Raw genomic sequence first — 16,572 nt, 5'->3', positions numbered from 1 at the left:
TAAAGAAACAGATTTGATCAATTAAGCTAAAATCTGGTTCTTTGAAAAGGTCAATAAAATAGACAAATCTATTTCTTTTCTTAGGGAAAAAAAGTTTCCTCTCCCCTCTCTTTATCCTGTCTCTCTCTTAATCAAACACAAATAATCATGCCAAGAAAAGATAAAGGGGGTCATAACAGATACAGAGGAAAATTTTTAAATAAAAGGATACCACATATTACTAACTAACAAGAAACTTGAAATGTAAGTTAAATACTTGTTTTTCTAGGAAAATATCAATTTCTAAAATTGACTCAGGAAGAGGTAAAATCCACAAATAAACCAATAAGTACAGAGGACACCTAATGAGTCATCAAAATTCTACTTCCCTGGGCTTCCCTGGTGGCGCAGTGGTTGAGAATCTGCCTGCCAATGCAGGGGACACGGGTTCGAGCCCTGGTCTGGGAAGATCCCACATGCTGCAGAGCAACTGGGCCCGTGAGCCACAACTACTGAGCCTGCGCATCTGGAGCCTGTGCTCCATAACAAGAGAGGCCACGAGAGTGAGAGGCCCGCGCACTGCGATGAAGAGTGGCCCCCACTTGCCGCAACTAGAGAAAGCCCTCGCACAGAAACGAAGACACAACACAGCCAAAACTAAATAAATTAATTAATTAAAAATAAAAAAATTCTACTTCCCAAAAAAGATACAAGCACACTCTTTATGAAGGATATCTGTCAAAGCTGCAAGGAACAGGCAACTCATGTGTTATTCAACATGTCTGGTGTACACAAAAGGTGAAAGGCTTCTTAGCGTTTTTCAAGAGGCTAGTTTAAGCCAGTATTTATACTATAAAACAAGACCTCACCTGTGAATACGGATGCAAAAATCTATGTAAAACACTAGCAAATTAATCCAGCACCATATTAAATATAAATAATTTTCATAAAATTTCTGACACACAACTAGTAATATGGATAATTATTTTAGTGGTACAAAGACATTTTATTTTAATAATTATATCTTTATTTTTAACCTTCTATTTATGGCAAGTGATAATGTTTTCCCACTTACTTTTCTTACAGAAAATTCCCTTTAAACATATATATTAAATGGAGCATTTATGGAAAAATAGTACGGAGTGCTCATAGCTGTAAGCAAATGCATAAAATTTAGGGAACTCTGAAATACACACTATAATCCAAATGGCTTTATACCAAAAATGTAAGTATAGCTTAATATTAGAAAATATATTAGGAGAAAGTGATGTCAACAACATGGTAGAGTGAATATATAGGTAAGTGAAGATAAGATGTTACCTAAAAAAGGACTATTTTATTTATGAGACATTTTATACAAACTTCATGATAACCACAAAACATAAATCTAGAGCAGAGACATGAAATATAAAAAAAGAGGTAACTGAGAAAAACATCATAGAAAACCACTAAACCAAAATGGCAGGCAGAATCACAAGGAAAAAGAAATAATGGAGAAATAGAGCAACCGGAAAACAAGATAAAATGGCAGTACTAAGTCTTCATCTATCAATAATCACCCTAAATGTAAATGGATTGAATTCACTAATCAAAAGACACAGAGTGGCTGGACTGATTAAAAAGCAAGACTCAACTGTATGCTGCCTCCAAGAAACTCACCTAAGCTCTAAAGACAAACATGGGCTCAGAGTTAAAGAATGGAAGATGATACTCCAAGCAAATGGCAGCCAAAAGAAAGTGGGTATAGACATATTCACATCAGACAAAACAGACTTCAAGCCAAAAAAGTTAACATGAGACAATAATGGACAGTATATAATGATAAAGGGATAATTCATCAAGGAGACATAACAGTTATTAATATATGCACCTAATCTAGGAGCACCAAAATATATAAAACACTTATTAGCAGACCTAGGGGGAGAAACTGATAGCAACCCAGTAATAGTAGGGAACTTTAACACTCCACTTACATCAATAAATAGATCATCTAGACAGAAAGTCAACAAGGAAACACTGGCCTTATGTGAAACATTAGACCAGATGGATGTGATAGATTTGTACAGAAAATTCCATTCCAATGCAGCAGAATACACATTTTCTTTCAAGTGTGCATGAAACTTTCTGAAGAATAGACTATATGTTGGGACATAAAACAAGTCTCAATAAATTTAAAGACTGAAATCATATGAATCATCCTTCCCAATCACAATGGTATGAAAACAGAAATCAACTACAAGAAGAAAGCTGGAAAAGTCACAAATGTGTGAGGCTGAACAACGTGGTACTTAACAACTATTTGTTCAATGAAGAAATGAAAGAAGAAATAAAAAATTACCTGAAGACAAATGAAAATAAGAATACAAAATACCAAAATCTATGGAATGCAACAAAAGCAGTTTTAAGAGGGAAGTTTATAGCAATACAGGCTTACCTCAAGAAACAAGAAAAGTCTCAATGAAACAAGAACAATATTAAACAATCTAACCATACATGTAAAGGAACTAGAAAAAGAAGAACAAATAAAGTCCGAAGTCAGTAGAAGGAAGGAAATAATAAAGATCAGAGAGGAAATAAATGAAATAGAGACTAAAAACACAATAGAAAAGATCAATGAAACTAAGATCTGGTTCTTTGCAAAGATAAACAAAATTGACAAACCTTTAGCTAGACTAAGAAAAAAGAGAGAGAGGAGGCTCTGTTAATAAAATCAATAAAATCAGAAACAAAAGAGAAGAAATAACAATGGATACCACAAAAATACAAAGGGTTATAATAAAATATAATGAACAGCTATATGCCAAAAATTGGACAACCTAGAAATGGACAAATTCTTAGAATCATACAACTTTCCAAGACTGAGTCATGAAGAAATAGAAAATCTGAATAGACCAATCACTAGTACAGAGATGGAAACAGTAATCCAAAAGTTCCCATGAAACAAAAGTCCACCAGAAGACCAGAGGGCCTCACAGGTAAATTCTACTAAATATTCAAAGAAGATTTAATATCTATCCCTCTCAAACTACTCCAAAAAACTTGAAGGGGAAGGAAGACTTCCTAACTCATTTTTATGAGGTCAACATCACTGTGATACAAAAACCAGACAATGACCACACACACACACACACAAAATTACAGGCCAATATCTCTGATGAACATAGATGCAAAAATTCTCAACAAAATATTAGATTAATAAAACAATAGATTAAAAGTATAATAACCTTGATCAAGTAGGATTTATTCCAGGGATGCAGGGATGCTTCAACTTCCACAACTCAATCAACGTGATACATCACTATAACAAAGTGAAGGATAAAAACCATGATCTCATCTCATAGATGCAGAAAAAGCATTTGACAAGATTCAACACCCATTTATGATAGAAACTCTCAATAAAGTTAGTATAGAAGGAATGTACCTCAACATAATAAAGGCCATATATGACAAACCCACAGCTAACATCATACCCAATGGTGAAAAACTGAAAGCTATCCCTCTAAAATCACAAACAAGACAAGGATATGCACTCTCACCACTCTTATTCAACATAATACTGGAAGTTTTAACCAGAGCAATCATACAAGAAAAATAAGTAAAAAGCATCCAAATTGAAAATGAAGAAGTAAAATTGTCACTATTTGCAGATGATATGATTTTAGATATAGAAAACCCTAAAGACTCCACAAAAAAAACTATTAGAAATAATAAATGAGTAAAGTTCCAGGGTACAAAATCAACATACAAAAATCGGTTGGGTTTCTATACACTAATAATGAGTTAGCAGAAAGAGAAATTAAGAAAATTCTATTTACAACTGCATCAAAAAGAATAAAACACCCAGAAATAAATTTAACCAAGGAGGTGAAAGACCTGAAAACTCTAAGACATTGTTGTAAGAAACTGAAGTAGACACAAATAAATGGAAAGATATTCCATGCTCATGGACTGAAAGAATTAACATTGTTAAAATGTCCATATTACCTAAAGCAATCTACAGATTCAACGCAATCCCCATCAAAGTCCCAAAGACATTGTTCACCAAAGTAAAACAAAAAAATTCTAAAATGTATATGGAACCACAAAAGGATTGCCAAAGCAATCCTGAGGAAAAAAGAATAAAGCTGGAGGTATCACACTCCCTGATTTCAAACAATATTTCAAAGCCATGGTAATCAAAATAGCATGGTATTGACGAAAAAAAAATACATAGATCAATGGAACAGAATTGAGAGCCCAGAAATAAACCCATGCATATAGGGACAATTAATTTACAACAAAGAAGATAGAAAAGCATTTGTTAAAATTCAATTCCTGATTAAAATATTAACCTTAAGGATCTAGAAAAAAAGGGAAATTCCTTTGATAAAAGTCATCTTTAAGAAACCTATAGCCAACACCCAATTTAACATAGAAACACACTAGATGGGTTCACATTAAATCAGAAACAAGACAAAGATGCACTCTACAAGTTTACTGTTCAATACTGTTCTAAAGGTCTAATCCAAGTTAATGAGACAAAAAGGACAGGGAGTGGGGAACTATTAGAAGTTTAAAGGTAAGACAGTTACTATTTGCATATAATGTGATTGTCTTATGTATGTGTACTTGTGTATATATAAAATGAATATATGTAATATATTCAAGAAAATCAACTGAAAAACAAATAGAAGTAATAAAAGTATTCAGTAAGTGAGCCAGTTACAAAGTCAATATATGAAAATCAATAGCATTCAGAAAAATTTTAAAATCTAATGAACAAAAAGATCCCATCCCCAATAGCAACAAAAGTTACATGTCCAGGAATTAAACTAATATGGAATGTACAAGAAAATTCTAAAATTTTATTGAGGGATTTAAACAAAGCCTGAATAAATGGGGGAAAAATACCATGTTCCAGGATAAAAATACTGAAGATTAAGATGTAAATTCTTAAGATGTCAAATTGCTCTAGAAAGCAAATGCAACTCCAATCTAAATCATAATAATAGAATGTTTTATGGAATCTGATAAGCTGATTCTAATTCATCTAGAAAATATGTTAGAAAAGCCAGGATAACATGAAAAGCAAAACAAACAGTTGCCCTACAAAATATCAAAACATATAAAGCAAAAGTAGTTAAAAGTGTGTTGCTGACCCACTCCTATACACTGGATATTTGTGTCCCCCCAAAACTCTTAAGTTGAAATCTATTGCCCAATGTGATGATATTTGGAGGTGGGGCCTTTGGGAGGTGATTAGGTCCTAAGGATGAAGCTCTCATGAATGGGATTAGTATCCTTATAAAAGAGACTCCAGAGAGCTCCCTTGCCTTCTCTGCCATATGAGGACACAGCAAGAAGACAGCTGTCTATGAACCACGAAGGGGCTCTCACCAGGTAACAAATATGCTAGCACTTTGATCCTAGGCTTCCCAGCCTCCAGAACTGTGAGAAATAAATAATATTGTTATAAGTCACCCAGTCTACTACTTTGTTATAGCAGCCCAAATGGACTAAGACACCCAGTGATAGATAATAGATCAATAGCATAAAACAGAGTCCAGAATAAGACTATAATAGGTGGCATTTCAAATCAAGTGAGAAAGGATGAAGAATTTAAAGAATGATATTGGGACAACAATAAATAAATAAATAAATATTTATAAAACAGCAACAAAAAAACCCATGAAATTATAAATCTAACTCATAAACAGATTAAAAGCCTTACCAAAACAACAACACTATAAAAGTTTTAAACTTATGTTGTTTTTCAACTTGCTTGAATCTAGGTTAGCACAAGCCAGAGTAAGTTTCTGTTGTTTGCAACCAAAAGGACTTGACACAGAACCCTTACCAGAATTTGGCATATTTTTTAAAAATTGATACAGAAAAAAAAATACAATAAACAATAAGATAAGCAACCATGAGAAAATATTAGCAATATGTAAGCAAAGTATGAGTCCATATTATATTAAAAACTCCTATATATAAACAAAAAATACAAATAATACTGTAGAAAATTGGACAATATATATGAACAAGTAATTCATTGGTGAAATATAAATATCTAATAAACATATGAAAAAAAGTTCAACCTCACTAGCAATAAAGAAACACAAATTAAATAACAATGAAGTAACATTTTTTCTGAAGAAAAAAGTGAAAATTTGAGAAAAATTAAGAAGACTCCAGTATTAACAGGATGTAAGGAAATGACCACTTTATAAACTATTGGCCAAATATAAATTAACTCTATCTTCTCAAAGGACAATCTGGTATAATGTCCATCAAAATTTTAAATTGGTATTTACTTTCTTTTCAGCAATTCCACTTCTAGGAATTTATCCTATGGAAAACATATGTACACAAGAATATAAATAAAACTACTATGTGTAATCATAAATACTGGAATAATCTAAATGTTGAAAAGAGAAATGGTTAAGTAAATTATAGCATATTCTTAGTAAGGAAGACTTTGCAGCAGTTAAGAACAAGATAGATCTACATGCATTAACATGGAACAATTTCCAGTATATAAAATTAAGTGGCAAAAGTCACAGACCAATATATTTATTATATTACTTATATTAAAAATGAGTCTATTAAAAAATAGTTTTAAAACTACATGGTATATATAAACATTACATATATCTAAAAGATATATCTATAATAAAGCTTAAGGCAAAATGAAGGATCTAGAAAGATATATACCAAACCATTAAAAGTGTTTTTTTATTTTTTTATCTCCAGTAAGAAAAAAGCAATCAGAAGGATAAAAAAGGACTTTCTTGCCTTTTCTTCTATATATCAATACTTCTTTTATTTCGTATGTTTATGTATTATTTACATAATACAATATATTATTCAAGAAAGTGGAAGTAACACCAAACAAAAGAATCTGACAGGCAAAAACCCTCCAAATTTAAAATTTTAAACTAAATATTTAAAATTTTTAATGTTTCCACTCAAACATTATTAAATACTTTACTATTCAGACTTGAAATTCAAGAAAATATAACAAAATTTTCTTAGCAAAGGACTAAGAATTGACATTTAATGTAATTATTTAAATTTGTAATAAAATTTAATAGAAGTACTTAATCCTAAGAGATTTAAGAAAGTTTCTACTTTATAAGGACAAGCTTTCATTATATTCATTAGTTCATAGTTTACTAACATCAACTGTCGATATTTTAAATGGAGACATATTCATTCAAAGGAAAAGCCATGAAACAACAGCAAAAACTCTTTTGTAGAAGTGTTTGTATAAGCTCAGTGAGGTGTCTTTAGGCAGACTAACTTGCTGATTAGACTCAACAGCATTAGGAAACCAATCTTTAATTTTATTCCAGTTTCAGTGATTTAGAATCATGTGTCAATTTTAATGTTTTGGCCTCCTTTTCATAACATGAAAGCCTTATTCTATAAATCTAAATATTCAAGCACATTTAAAAACAAATGTTAGATATCAAAACTACCAAAATTCACCTGATTTTTGATAGACAAATCTTCCTAATGATAAAATTAAGATATATATCTGGGGAAAAGTTAAATCAACCCATCTCAACTTATAGTTACTGAATCAATTGGTTTCTAATTATTGATAGAACTATACACCTATGTATATAGGAATGCTCAAATTATATTTAAGAAGTATATTTAGTAATCAGTAATAATTAATAAACAAACTCAAATGTATTAAGGTGTAAATTATACTTTATGCAGAGAAATTCTAGAAAAACAAAGTCAAGTCTATATTCTGTACTTTTCTTCCAAACTAAATAAATGACAGAAAAGAATAACATATTCTAACCTTTCCATTTTGGATTCATTGTCAATTCTGTACTGTTCAAAATCTTGGCTAAGAGACTGTAGCATTTCTTGAAGGCTCTTTTCACGTTCTACACTTCCTTGATAAAATTTCATCTCTTTTTCCATCGCTTTCACTTTTTCTTCCATAGCCTTAAACTCATGAAGAATTAGATAGCTGACTCCACAGTACTTACACACTTTTTCTTCAGGAGACATCTAGAAAATAGAACAGACAATACTGAAATGATATTTTTTTAATTCTAAAACATAACGTTCAACTGAAAATGTTATTGTAACCATGTTGGTTAAATGAAGTAAATGTATACTGTGCTATGCCATGGAGTAATAATTGCAACATTGCATACATCTGGATAAAATTTTAAAAACTGGCATGATATCGACTGACACAAAATCTTGGAATTAGAATAGGGTTGTTCAGAGTAATAATTTCTCCATGATATCTCTAAGAAAGATTTACTCTTGAAATATTTTCCATAAAAAAAAACTAAAAATGATGAAAACATCTTTACAATTCTTATTTTAAGATGAGTTTTCCATGATGGGGGAATAAATCACTGGCCTTTCACTGCCAACTGCACTGTGATCCTGGAGATGCTTCTTAGCTTCTTCAGATCTCATTTCCCTCATTTATAAAATTATGGCATTGGGCCAAATGAACTCTAAGTTCCTGTTCAGTTTTTTAACATTTTAAGATTTTTATAGAATTTAACATTCTGTCATAAAACCAGAAATAGGAGAAAAACTTTGAATCTAATCTCTTCTGTCTAAATCAGATAGTACTTTTCCCCTCAGGTAGGTATGATTATACCTATTTTACACTCAAGGAAATGTGGACTACTGAAGTTAGATAACCAGCTGCTAAGTAGAGAAATCGGCATTAAACCCAAGTCTATATTAAAATCAGCACTTATGGGGCTTCCCTGGTGGCGCAGTGGTTGAGAATCTGCCTGCCAATGCAGGGCACACGGGTTCGAGCCCTGGTCTGGGAAGATCCCACATGCCGCGGGGCGACTGGGCCCGTGAGCCACAATTGCTGAGCCTGCGCGTCTGGAGCCTGTGCTCCGCAACAAGAGAGGCCAATAGTGAAAGGCCCGCGCACCGCGATGAAGAGTGGCCCCCACTTGCCACAACTAGAGAAAGCCCTCGCACAGAAACGAAGACCCAACACAGCCATAAATAAATAAATAAATAAATAAATAAAATTAAAAAAAAAAAAAAAAAAAAAGCAATTTTAAAATCAGCACTTATGCCTGTAACCATTTGTATCATATTTATCTACCATGTGAATGTCAGCTAAATCCTCTTACTTCCTTCAGAAAAAATGCTTATATATCTTTGGCCAGATAGGGACAGTGAAAAATGGAATTTTAGCAAAGTCAAGAGAGAGGTAATTCTTTTTTCTGTCTCAAGTATATAAATATTCTTCAAGTAGCCTCTACTTGTCTTGCTGTTCACAAAGATAAGACACAGCTTTGTTAAATATTTGCTCCAGGGCACTAAAACTAAAGCAAAACTTAGATTATACAAGGAATGCTTACTCTTAATGCAACCTCCCTTAGGACTGTAGAAACTGCTCCTATAACTGAGTGATGCCACCATATCTGCCTATCAATGCCATCCACCATCTGTGCCTATCCATGCCATTATACAAGAGATGGTTGAAACAAACTAATAATTTTTGAGAGGGCAGACAGCAGAGCAAGAAGAAGTACAATCCTGCAGCCTGTGGAACAAAAACCACATTCACAGAAAGAAAGACAAGATGGAAAGGCAGAGGGCTATGTACCACATGAAGGAACAAAATAAAACCCCAGAAAAGCAACTAAATGAAGTGGAGATAGGCAACCTTCCAGAAAAAGATTTCAGAATAATGATAGTGAAGATGATACAGAACCTCGGAAAAAGAGTTGAGGCAAAGATCGAGAAGATGCAAGAAATGTTTAAGAAAGAGCCAGAAGAATTAAAGAACAAATACCTAGAAGAATTAAAGAACAAACAAACAGAGATAAACAATACAATAACTGAAATGAAAAATACACTAGAAGGAATCAATAGCAGAATAACTGAGGCATAAGCACAGATAAGTGACCTGGAAGACAGAATGGTGGAATTCACTGCCACGGAACAGAATAAAGAAAAAAGAATGAAAAGAAATGAAGACAGCCTAAGAGACCTCTGGGACAACATTAAACGTAATAACATTCGCATTATAGGGGTCCCAGAAGGAGAAGAGAGGGAGAAAGGACCCGAGAAAATATTTTATGAGATTATAGTCTAAAACTTCCCTAACATGGGAAAGGAAATAACCACCCAAGTCCAGGAAGCACAGAGAGTCCCAGGCACGGTAAACCCAAGGAGAAACATGCTGAGACACATAGTAATCAAACTGACAAAAATTAAACACAAAGAAAAATTATTGAAAGCAACAAGGGAAAAATGACAAATAACATACAAGGGAACTCCCATAAGGTTAACAGCTGATTTCTCAGCAGAAACTCTACAAGCCAGAAGGGAGTGGCATGATATACTTAAAGTGATTAAAGGGAAGAACCTACAACCAAGATTACCCAGCAAGGATCTCATTCAGATTCTACAGAGAAATCAAAAGCTTTACAGACAAGTAAAAGCTAAGAGAATTCAGCACCACCAAACCATCTCTACAACAAATGCTAAAGGAACTTCTCTAACTGGGAAACACAAGAGAAGAAAAGGACCTACAAAAACAAACCCAAACCAATTGAGAAAATGGTAATAGGAACATACATATCAACAATTACCTTAAACGTGAATGGATTAAATGCTCCAACCAAAAGACACAGGCTTGCTGAATGGATACAAAAACAAGACCCATATATATGCTGTCTACAAGAGACCCACTTCAGACCTAGGGACACATACAGACTGAAAGTGAGGGGATGGAAAAAGAAAATCCATGCAAATGGAAATCAAAAGAAAGCTGGAATAGCAATACTCATCAGATAAAATAGATTTTAAAATAAAGAACGTTATAAGAGACAAGGAAGGACACTACATAATGATCAAGGGATCAATCCAAGAAGAAGCTGTAACAATTATAAATATATATGCACTCAACATAGGAGCACCTCAATACATAAGGCAACTGCTAACAGCTAAAAAAGAGGAAATCAACACTACCACAATACTAGTGGAGGACTTTACCACCTCACTTACACCAATGGACAGATCATCCAAACAGAAACTTAATAAGGAAACACAAGCTTTAAATGACACAATATACCAGATAGATTTTATTGATATTTATAGGACATTCCATCCAAAAACAGCAGATTACACTTTCTTCTGAAGTGCACACAGAACACTCTCCAGGATAGATCACATCTTGGTCAGAAATCAAGCCTCAGTAAATTTAAGAAAATTGAAATCGTATCAAGCATCTTTTCTGACCACAACGCTATGAGATTAGAAATCAATTACAGGGAAAAAAACATAAAAAACACAAACACATGAAGGCTAAACAATATGTTACTAAACAACCAAGAGATCACTGAAGAAATCAAAGAGGAAATCAAAAAATACCTAGAGACAAATGACAAAGAAAACACGATGATCCAAAACCTATGGGATGCAGCAAAAGCAATTCTAAGAGGGAAGTTGATAGCAATACAAGCCTACCTCAAGGAACAAGAAAAATCTCAAATAAACAATCTAACCTTACACCTAAAGGAACTAGAGAAAGAACAAACAAAACCTAAAGTTAGTAGAAGGAAAGAAATCATAAAGATCAGAGCAGAAATAAATGAAATAGAAACAAAGAAAACAATAGCAAAGATCAATAAAACTAAAAGCTGGTTCTTTTAGAAGATAAACAAAATTGATAAACCTTTAGCCAGACTCATCAGGAAAAAGAGGGAGAAGACTCAAATCAATAAAACTAGAAAAGAAAAAGGAGAAGTTACAACGGACACTGCAGAAATACAAAGCATCATAAGAGACTACTACAAGCAACTCTATGCCAATAAAATGTATAACCTGGAAGAAATGGACAAATTCTCAGGAAGGTATAAACTTCCAAGAGAGAATCAGGAAGAAATATAAAATATGAACACATCAATCACAAGTAATGAAATTGAAACTGTGATTAAAAATCTTCCAACAAACAAAAGTCCAGGACCTGATGGCTTCACAGGTGAATTCTATCAAACATTTAGAGAAAAGCTAAGACCTATCCTTCTCAAACTCTTCCTAAAAACTGCAGAGGAAGGAACACTCCCAAACTCATTCTATGAGGCCACCATCACCCTGATACCAAAACCAGACAAAGATACTACAAAAAAAGAAAATTACAGACCAATATCACTGATGAATATAGATGCAAAAATCCTCAACAGAATACTAGCAAGCAGAGTCCAACAACACATTAAAAGGATTATACACCATGATCAAGTGGGATTTATCCCAGGGATGCAAGGATTCTTCAATATACGCAAATCAATCAATGTGATACACCAAATTAACAAACTGAAGAAGAAAAAACACATGATCATCTCAATAGATGCAGAAAAAGCTTTTGACAAAATTCAACACTCACTTATGATAAAAACTCTCCAGAAAGTGGGCACAGAGGGAACCTACCTCAACATAATAAAGGCCATATATGACAAACCCACAGCAAACATCATTCTCAATGGTGGAAAAACTGAAAGCATTTCCCCTAAGATCAGGAAGAAGACAAGGATGTCCACTCTTGCCACTATTATTCAACATAGTTTTGGAAGTCCTAGCCACGGCAATCAGAGAAGAAAAAGAAATAAAAGGAATACAAATTGGAAAAGAAGAAGTAAAATTGTCACTGTTTGCAGATGACATGATACTATACATAGAGAATCCTAAAGATGCCACCAGAAAACTACTAGAGCTAATTAATGAATTTGGTAAAGTAGCAGGATACAAAATTAATGCCCAGAAATCTCTTGAATTCCTATACACTAATGATGAAAAATCTGAAAGAGAAATTAAGGAAACACTCCCATTTACCACTGCAACAAAAAGAATAAAATACCGAGGAATAAACCTACCTAGGGAGACAAAACACCTGTATGCAGAAAACTATAAGACACTGATGAAAGAAATTAAAGATGATACAAACAGATGGAGAGATATACCATGTTCTTGGATTGGAAGAATCAATATTGTCAAAATGACTATACTACCCAAAGCAATCTACAGATTCAATGCAATCCCTATCAAATTACCAATGGCATTTTTTACAGAACTAGAACAAAAAAATCTTAAAATTTGTATGGAGACACAGAAGACCCCGAATAGCCCAAGCAGCCCTGATGGAAAAAAACAGAGCTGGAGGAATCAGGCTCCCGGACTTCAGACTATACTACAAAGCTACAGTAATCAAGACAGTATGGTACTGGCACAAAAACAGAAATATAGATGAATGGAACAGGATAGAAAGCCCAGAGGGATAGATAGAAAGCCCACTCACCTATGGTCACCTAATCTATGACAAAGGAGGCAAAGATATACAATGGAGAAAAGACAGTCTCTTCAGTAAGTGGTGCTGGGAAAACTGGACAGCTACATGTAAAGGAATGAAATTAGAACACTCCCTAACACCATACACAAAAAGAAACTCAAAGTGGATTAGAGACCTAAATGTAAGACTGGACACTATAAAACTCTTAGAGGAAAACATAGGAAGAACACTCTTTGACATAAATCACAGCAAGATCTTTTTTGATCCACCTCGTAGAGTAATGGAAATAAAAACAAAAATAAACAAATGAGACCTAATGAAACTTAAAAGCTTTTGCAAAGGAAACTACAAACAAGACAAAAAGATAACCCTCAGAATGGGAGAAAATATTTGCAAATGAAGCAATGGACAAAGGATTAATCTCCAAAATATATAAACAGCTCATGCAGCTCAATATTAAAAAAACAAACAACCCAATCCAAAATGGACAGAAGACCTAAATAGACATTTCTCCAAAGAAGACATACAGATGGTCAAGAAGCACATGAAAAGCTGCTCAACATCATTAATTATTAGAGAAATGCAAATCAAAACTACAATGAGGTATCACCTGACACCAGTTAGAATGGGCATGATCAGAAAATCTACAGACAACAAATGCTGGAGAGGGTGTGGATAAAAGGGAACCCTCTTGCACTGTTGGTGGGAATATAAATTGATACAGCCACTATGGGGAACAGTATGGAGGTTCCTTAAAAAACTAAAAATAGAATTATCATATGACCCAGCAATTCCACTACTGGGCATATACCCAGAGAAAACCATAATTCAAAAGGACACATGCACCCCAATGTTCATTGCAGCACTATTTACAATAGCCAGGTCATGGAAGCAACCTAAATGCCCATCGACAGACAAATGGATAAAGAAGATGTGGTACATATATACAATGGAATATTACTCAGCCATAAAAAGGAACGAAATTGGGTCATTTTTAGAGACGTGGATGGATCTGGAGACTGTCACACAGAGAAAGTCAGCAAGAGAAAAACAAATATCGTATATTAACGCATGTATGTGGAACCTAGAAAAATGGTACAGATGAACCGGTTTGCAGGGCAGAAATAGAGACACTGATGTAGTGAACAAACGTATGGACACCAAGGGGAGAAAGTGGCAGGGGGTGGGGGGTGTGATGAATTAGGAGATTGGGATTAACATATGGATAACTAATAAGAATCTGCTGCATAAAAAAATAAAATAAAATTCAAAAAAAATGTTTTATACAGTAACATTTTTCTCATTTAAACTTAAATAATAAAAAATTCAAATTAAGAACCATGATATAATACTACGGGATACAGATGAATGACTACATCAATCACCTAACTGTCACTGACACCAAATTTACAGATTTATATAACAAGTTTGAAAGAAATCATAAAGATAACCTGGTTCAAGCTCTGGATGGGTTCATTGAGACTATTCCAAGCTAGATAAGTTGTTATCCAGACTCTATTTCAGCATCCCAAGTGATGGGAAACTACTTTGTAAAGCAGCCTGTTGCATCCGCTGATGCTTTTGTCTATGAGGAAATTCTTTCTTTTGCTGACCCCAAATCTTCCTCCCTGCAGCATCCACAGGTCCTAGACCACCTGGCAACCATGAGGAATAACCCAGGCCTTATTCTAATATTTAAAGACAGCTCTTAGGAACACTCTGTATCTGCTAATTCTCCAGGTCAACACTTCCAATTCCTTCAGCTGTTTCCCATATGACATGGTTTTGAATTTCTTCCTCATTCTAGATAATTTTCTCTGAACTCCTTCCAGTGTTTTATATCTGTTTCAAGGTATGGTGCCCAGAATTGAATACTTCAGCAGTCTCACTAAAGCAGAATAAGAGAGGACTCAAACTTTCCTCATTATAATATCTCATTAATAATACCATTAGTAACATCATCTTACGCAACCTTAGATCACAATGGTCTTTTGTATTTTTGGCAATTATATGTTGCTATTATATACTATAACTGGCTTTTATGTTAAATAAAGCCCCTATTTAAAAACACACTGCACTGTAAAACCATGTCTCATTATACTGAATATACCAATCCATTCCTTCCCACTTATTTCCCCTTTTGTAGAGAATCCACCTTCCACAGTCCTGGCTGCTCTGTGTGGTTATATGACTAAAACCCCCTCCACCCATCCACCCTACCATGGCTGAGCGGTGGATGAGGGCTGGACATAAGACCTAGAAGAACCAAGCCCTGAGCTGGGATGAGCCAGCTAGGCCTGTAAGTGTTGAAGACCAGGCAATTTGGACACCTTTAGGGTGGCCATAATAAAGAAGGGTCACGTGCAATGTAAAGAGTAAGCCACATTATTGGGATGAGAGAGAAGAATGAGCAGACACATAGAGAGAAGATGAGAAAAAGACATTGTGGATCCAGAGTAAGAGAGGAAAAAATGGAACCAGTCAGTGTCTCATACCCAGTGAACTTCCAATTCCTTACTTCAGTCCCTGTTGAGACCTAGTTGCCCTACTTGCCCTTCGGGATCCATGCCCAATCTTCCTCCACTATTCTCTCTTTTTCCCCTAAAGCTACCTATTCCTTACAAGCAATAACCCTCATTCTATTATGTGAGCATTTGGCTTTTCAGATGCAAGTGCAGAACAAGAAATATAACTGCAAATATAAATAAATAAAATATAGTTTTTATGTATATATACACATACATATGTATGTTTTAAACTCAGACTTTAGTGACTTCAGTACCCAGAAAATTCTAAGTTTTGTATCTTCTGCAAAATTGATCCTCGCAAGTTGTTTTATCCATCTAATTTGTTGATAAAAAATGTTGAATATGACAAAGTTGAGGCTATGGCATGTCATATCTGCTTGGTTGATACTAATCCACTACTCTGCACATTACAGATACAGTGCTTCAGCTGGTTATTAAACTATACAATTATTTGTGTAACCAGTTTGTATTTATTCATATTGTCTTTAGGAATAGTAAGACAAACTTAGTCAAATGCCTTCATAAAGTCCATATATTATATGTCAACTATAGTTCCTGGATCTAGTGACTTTACACAAAATGGAATGGCAAGGCCTACGTGCTGGTTCTCTTCAAGAACATAAGTTGGCTCAAGGGTTATTATTTTCTCTAATATCTCCTCACAAATCACCTTTTTTCTTTTTATAAATATATTTATTTTATTTATTTATTTTTGGCTGTGTTGGGTCTTCATTGCTGTGCACGGGCTTTCTCTAATTGTGGTGAGTGGGGGCTACTCTT

At 34.1% G+C, this 16,572-nt stretch overlaps 1 protein-coding gene across 1 annotated transcript in view; it reads right to left on the bottom strand.

Moving 5' to 3' along the window:
* The window catches only part of LEKR1 (leucine, glutamate and lysine rich 1), a 331,218-nt gene that overhangs the window by 284,417 nt on the left and 30,229 nt on the right, over positions 1-16,572 (bottom strand). Inside the window, exon 5 of the mRNA XM_082459714.1 lies at positions 7,775-7,989. Within this exon, the coding sequence (XP_082315840.1) occupies positions 7,775-7,989 (215 nt within the window). The remainder of the gene's footprint in view (positions 1-7,774; positions 7,990-16,572) is intronic.

The sequence above is a fragment of the Balaenoptera physalus genome (genome assembly GCF_965194825.1).
Source record: "Balaenoptera physalus genome assembly, chromosome: 4".
In the NCBI taxonomy this organism is placed as follows: domain Eukaryota; kingdom Metazoa; phylum Chordata; class Mammalia; order Artiodactyla; family Balaenopteridae; genus Balaenoptera; species Balaenoptera physalus.
The sequence above is the reverse complement of the archived record's forward strand: the minus strand, read 5'-3'. Positions and strand labels throughout refer to the sequence as shown.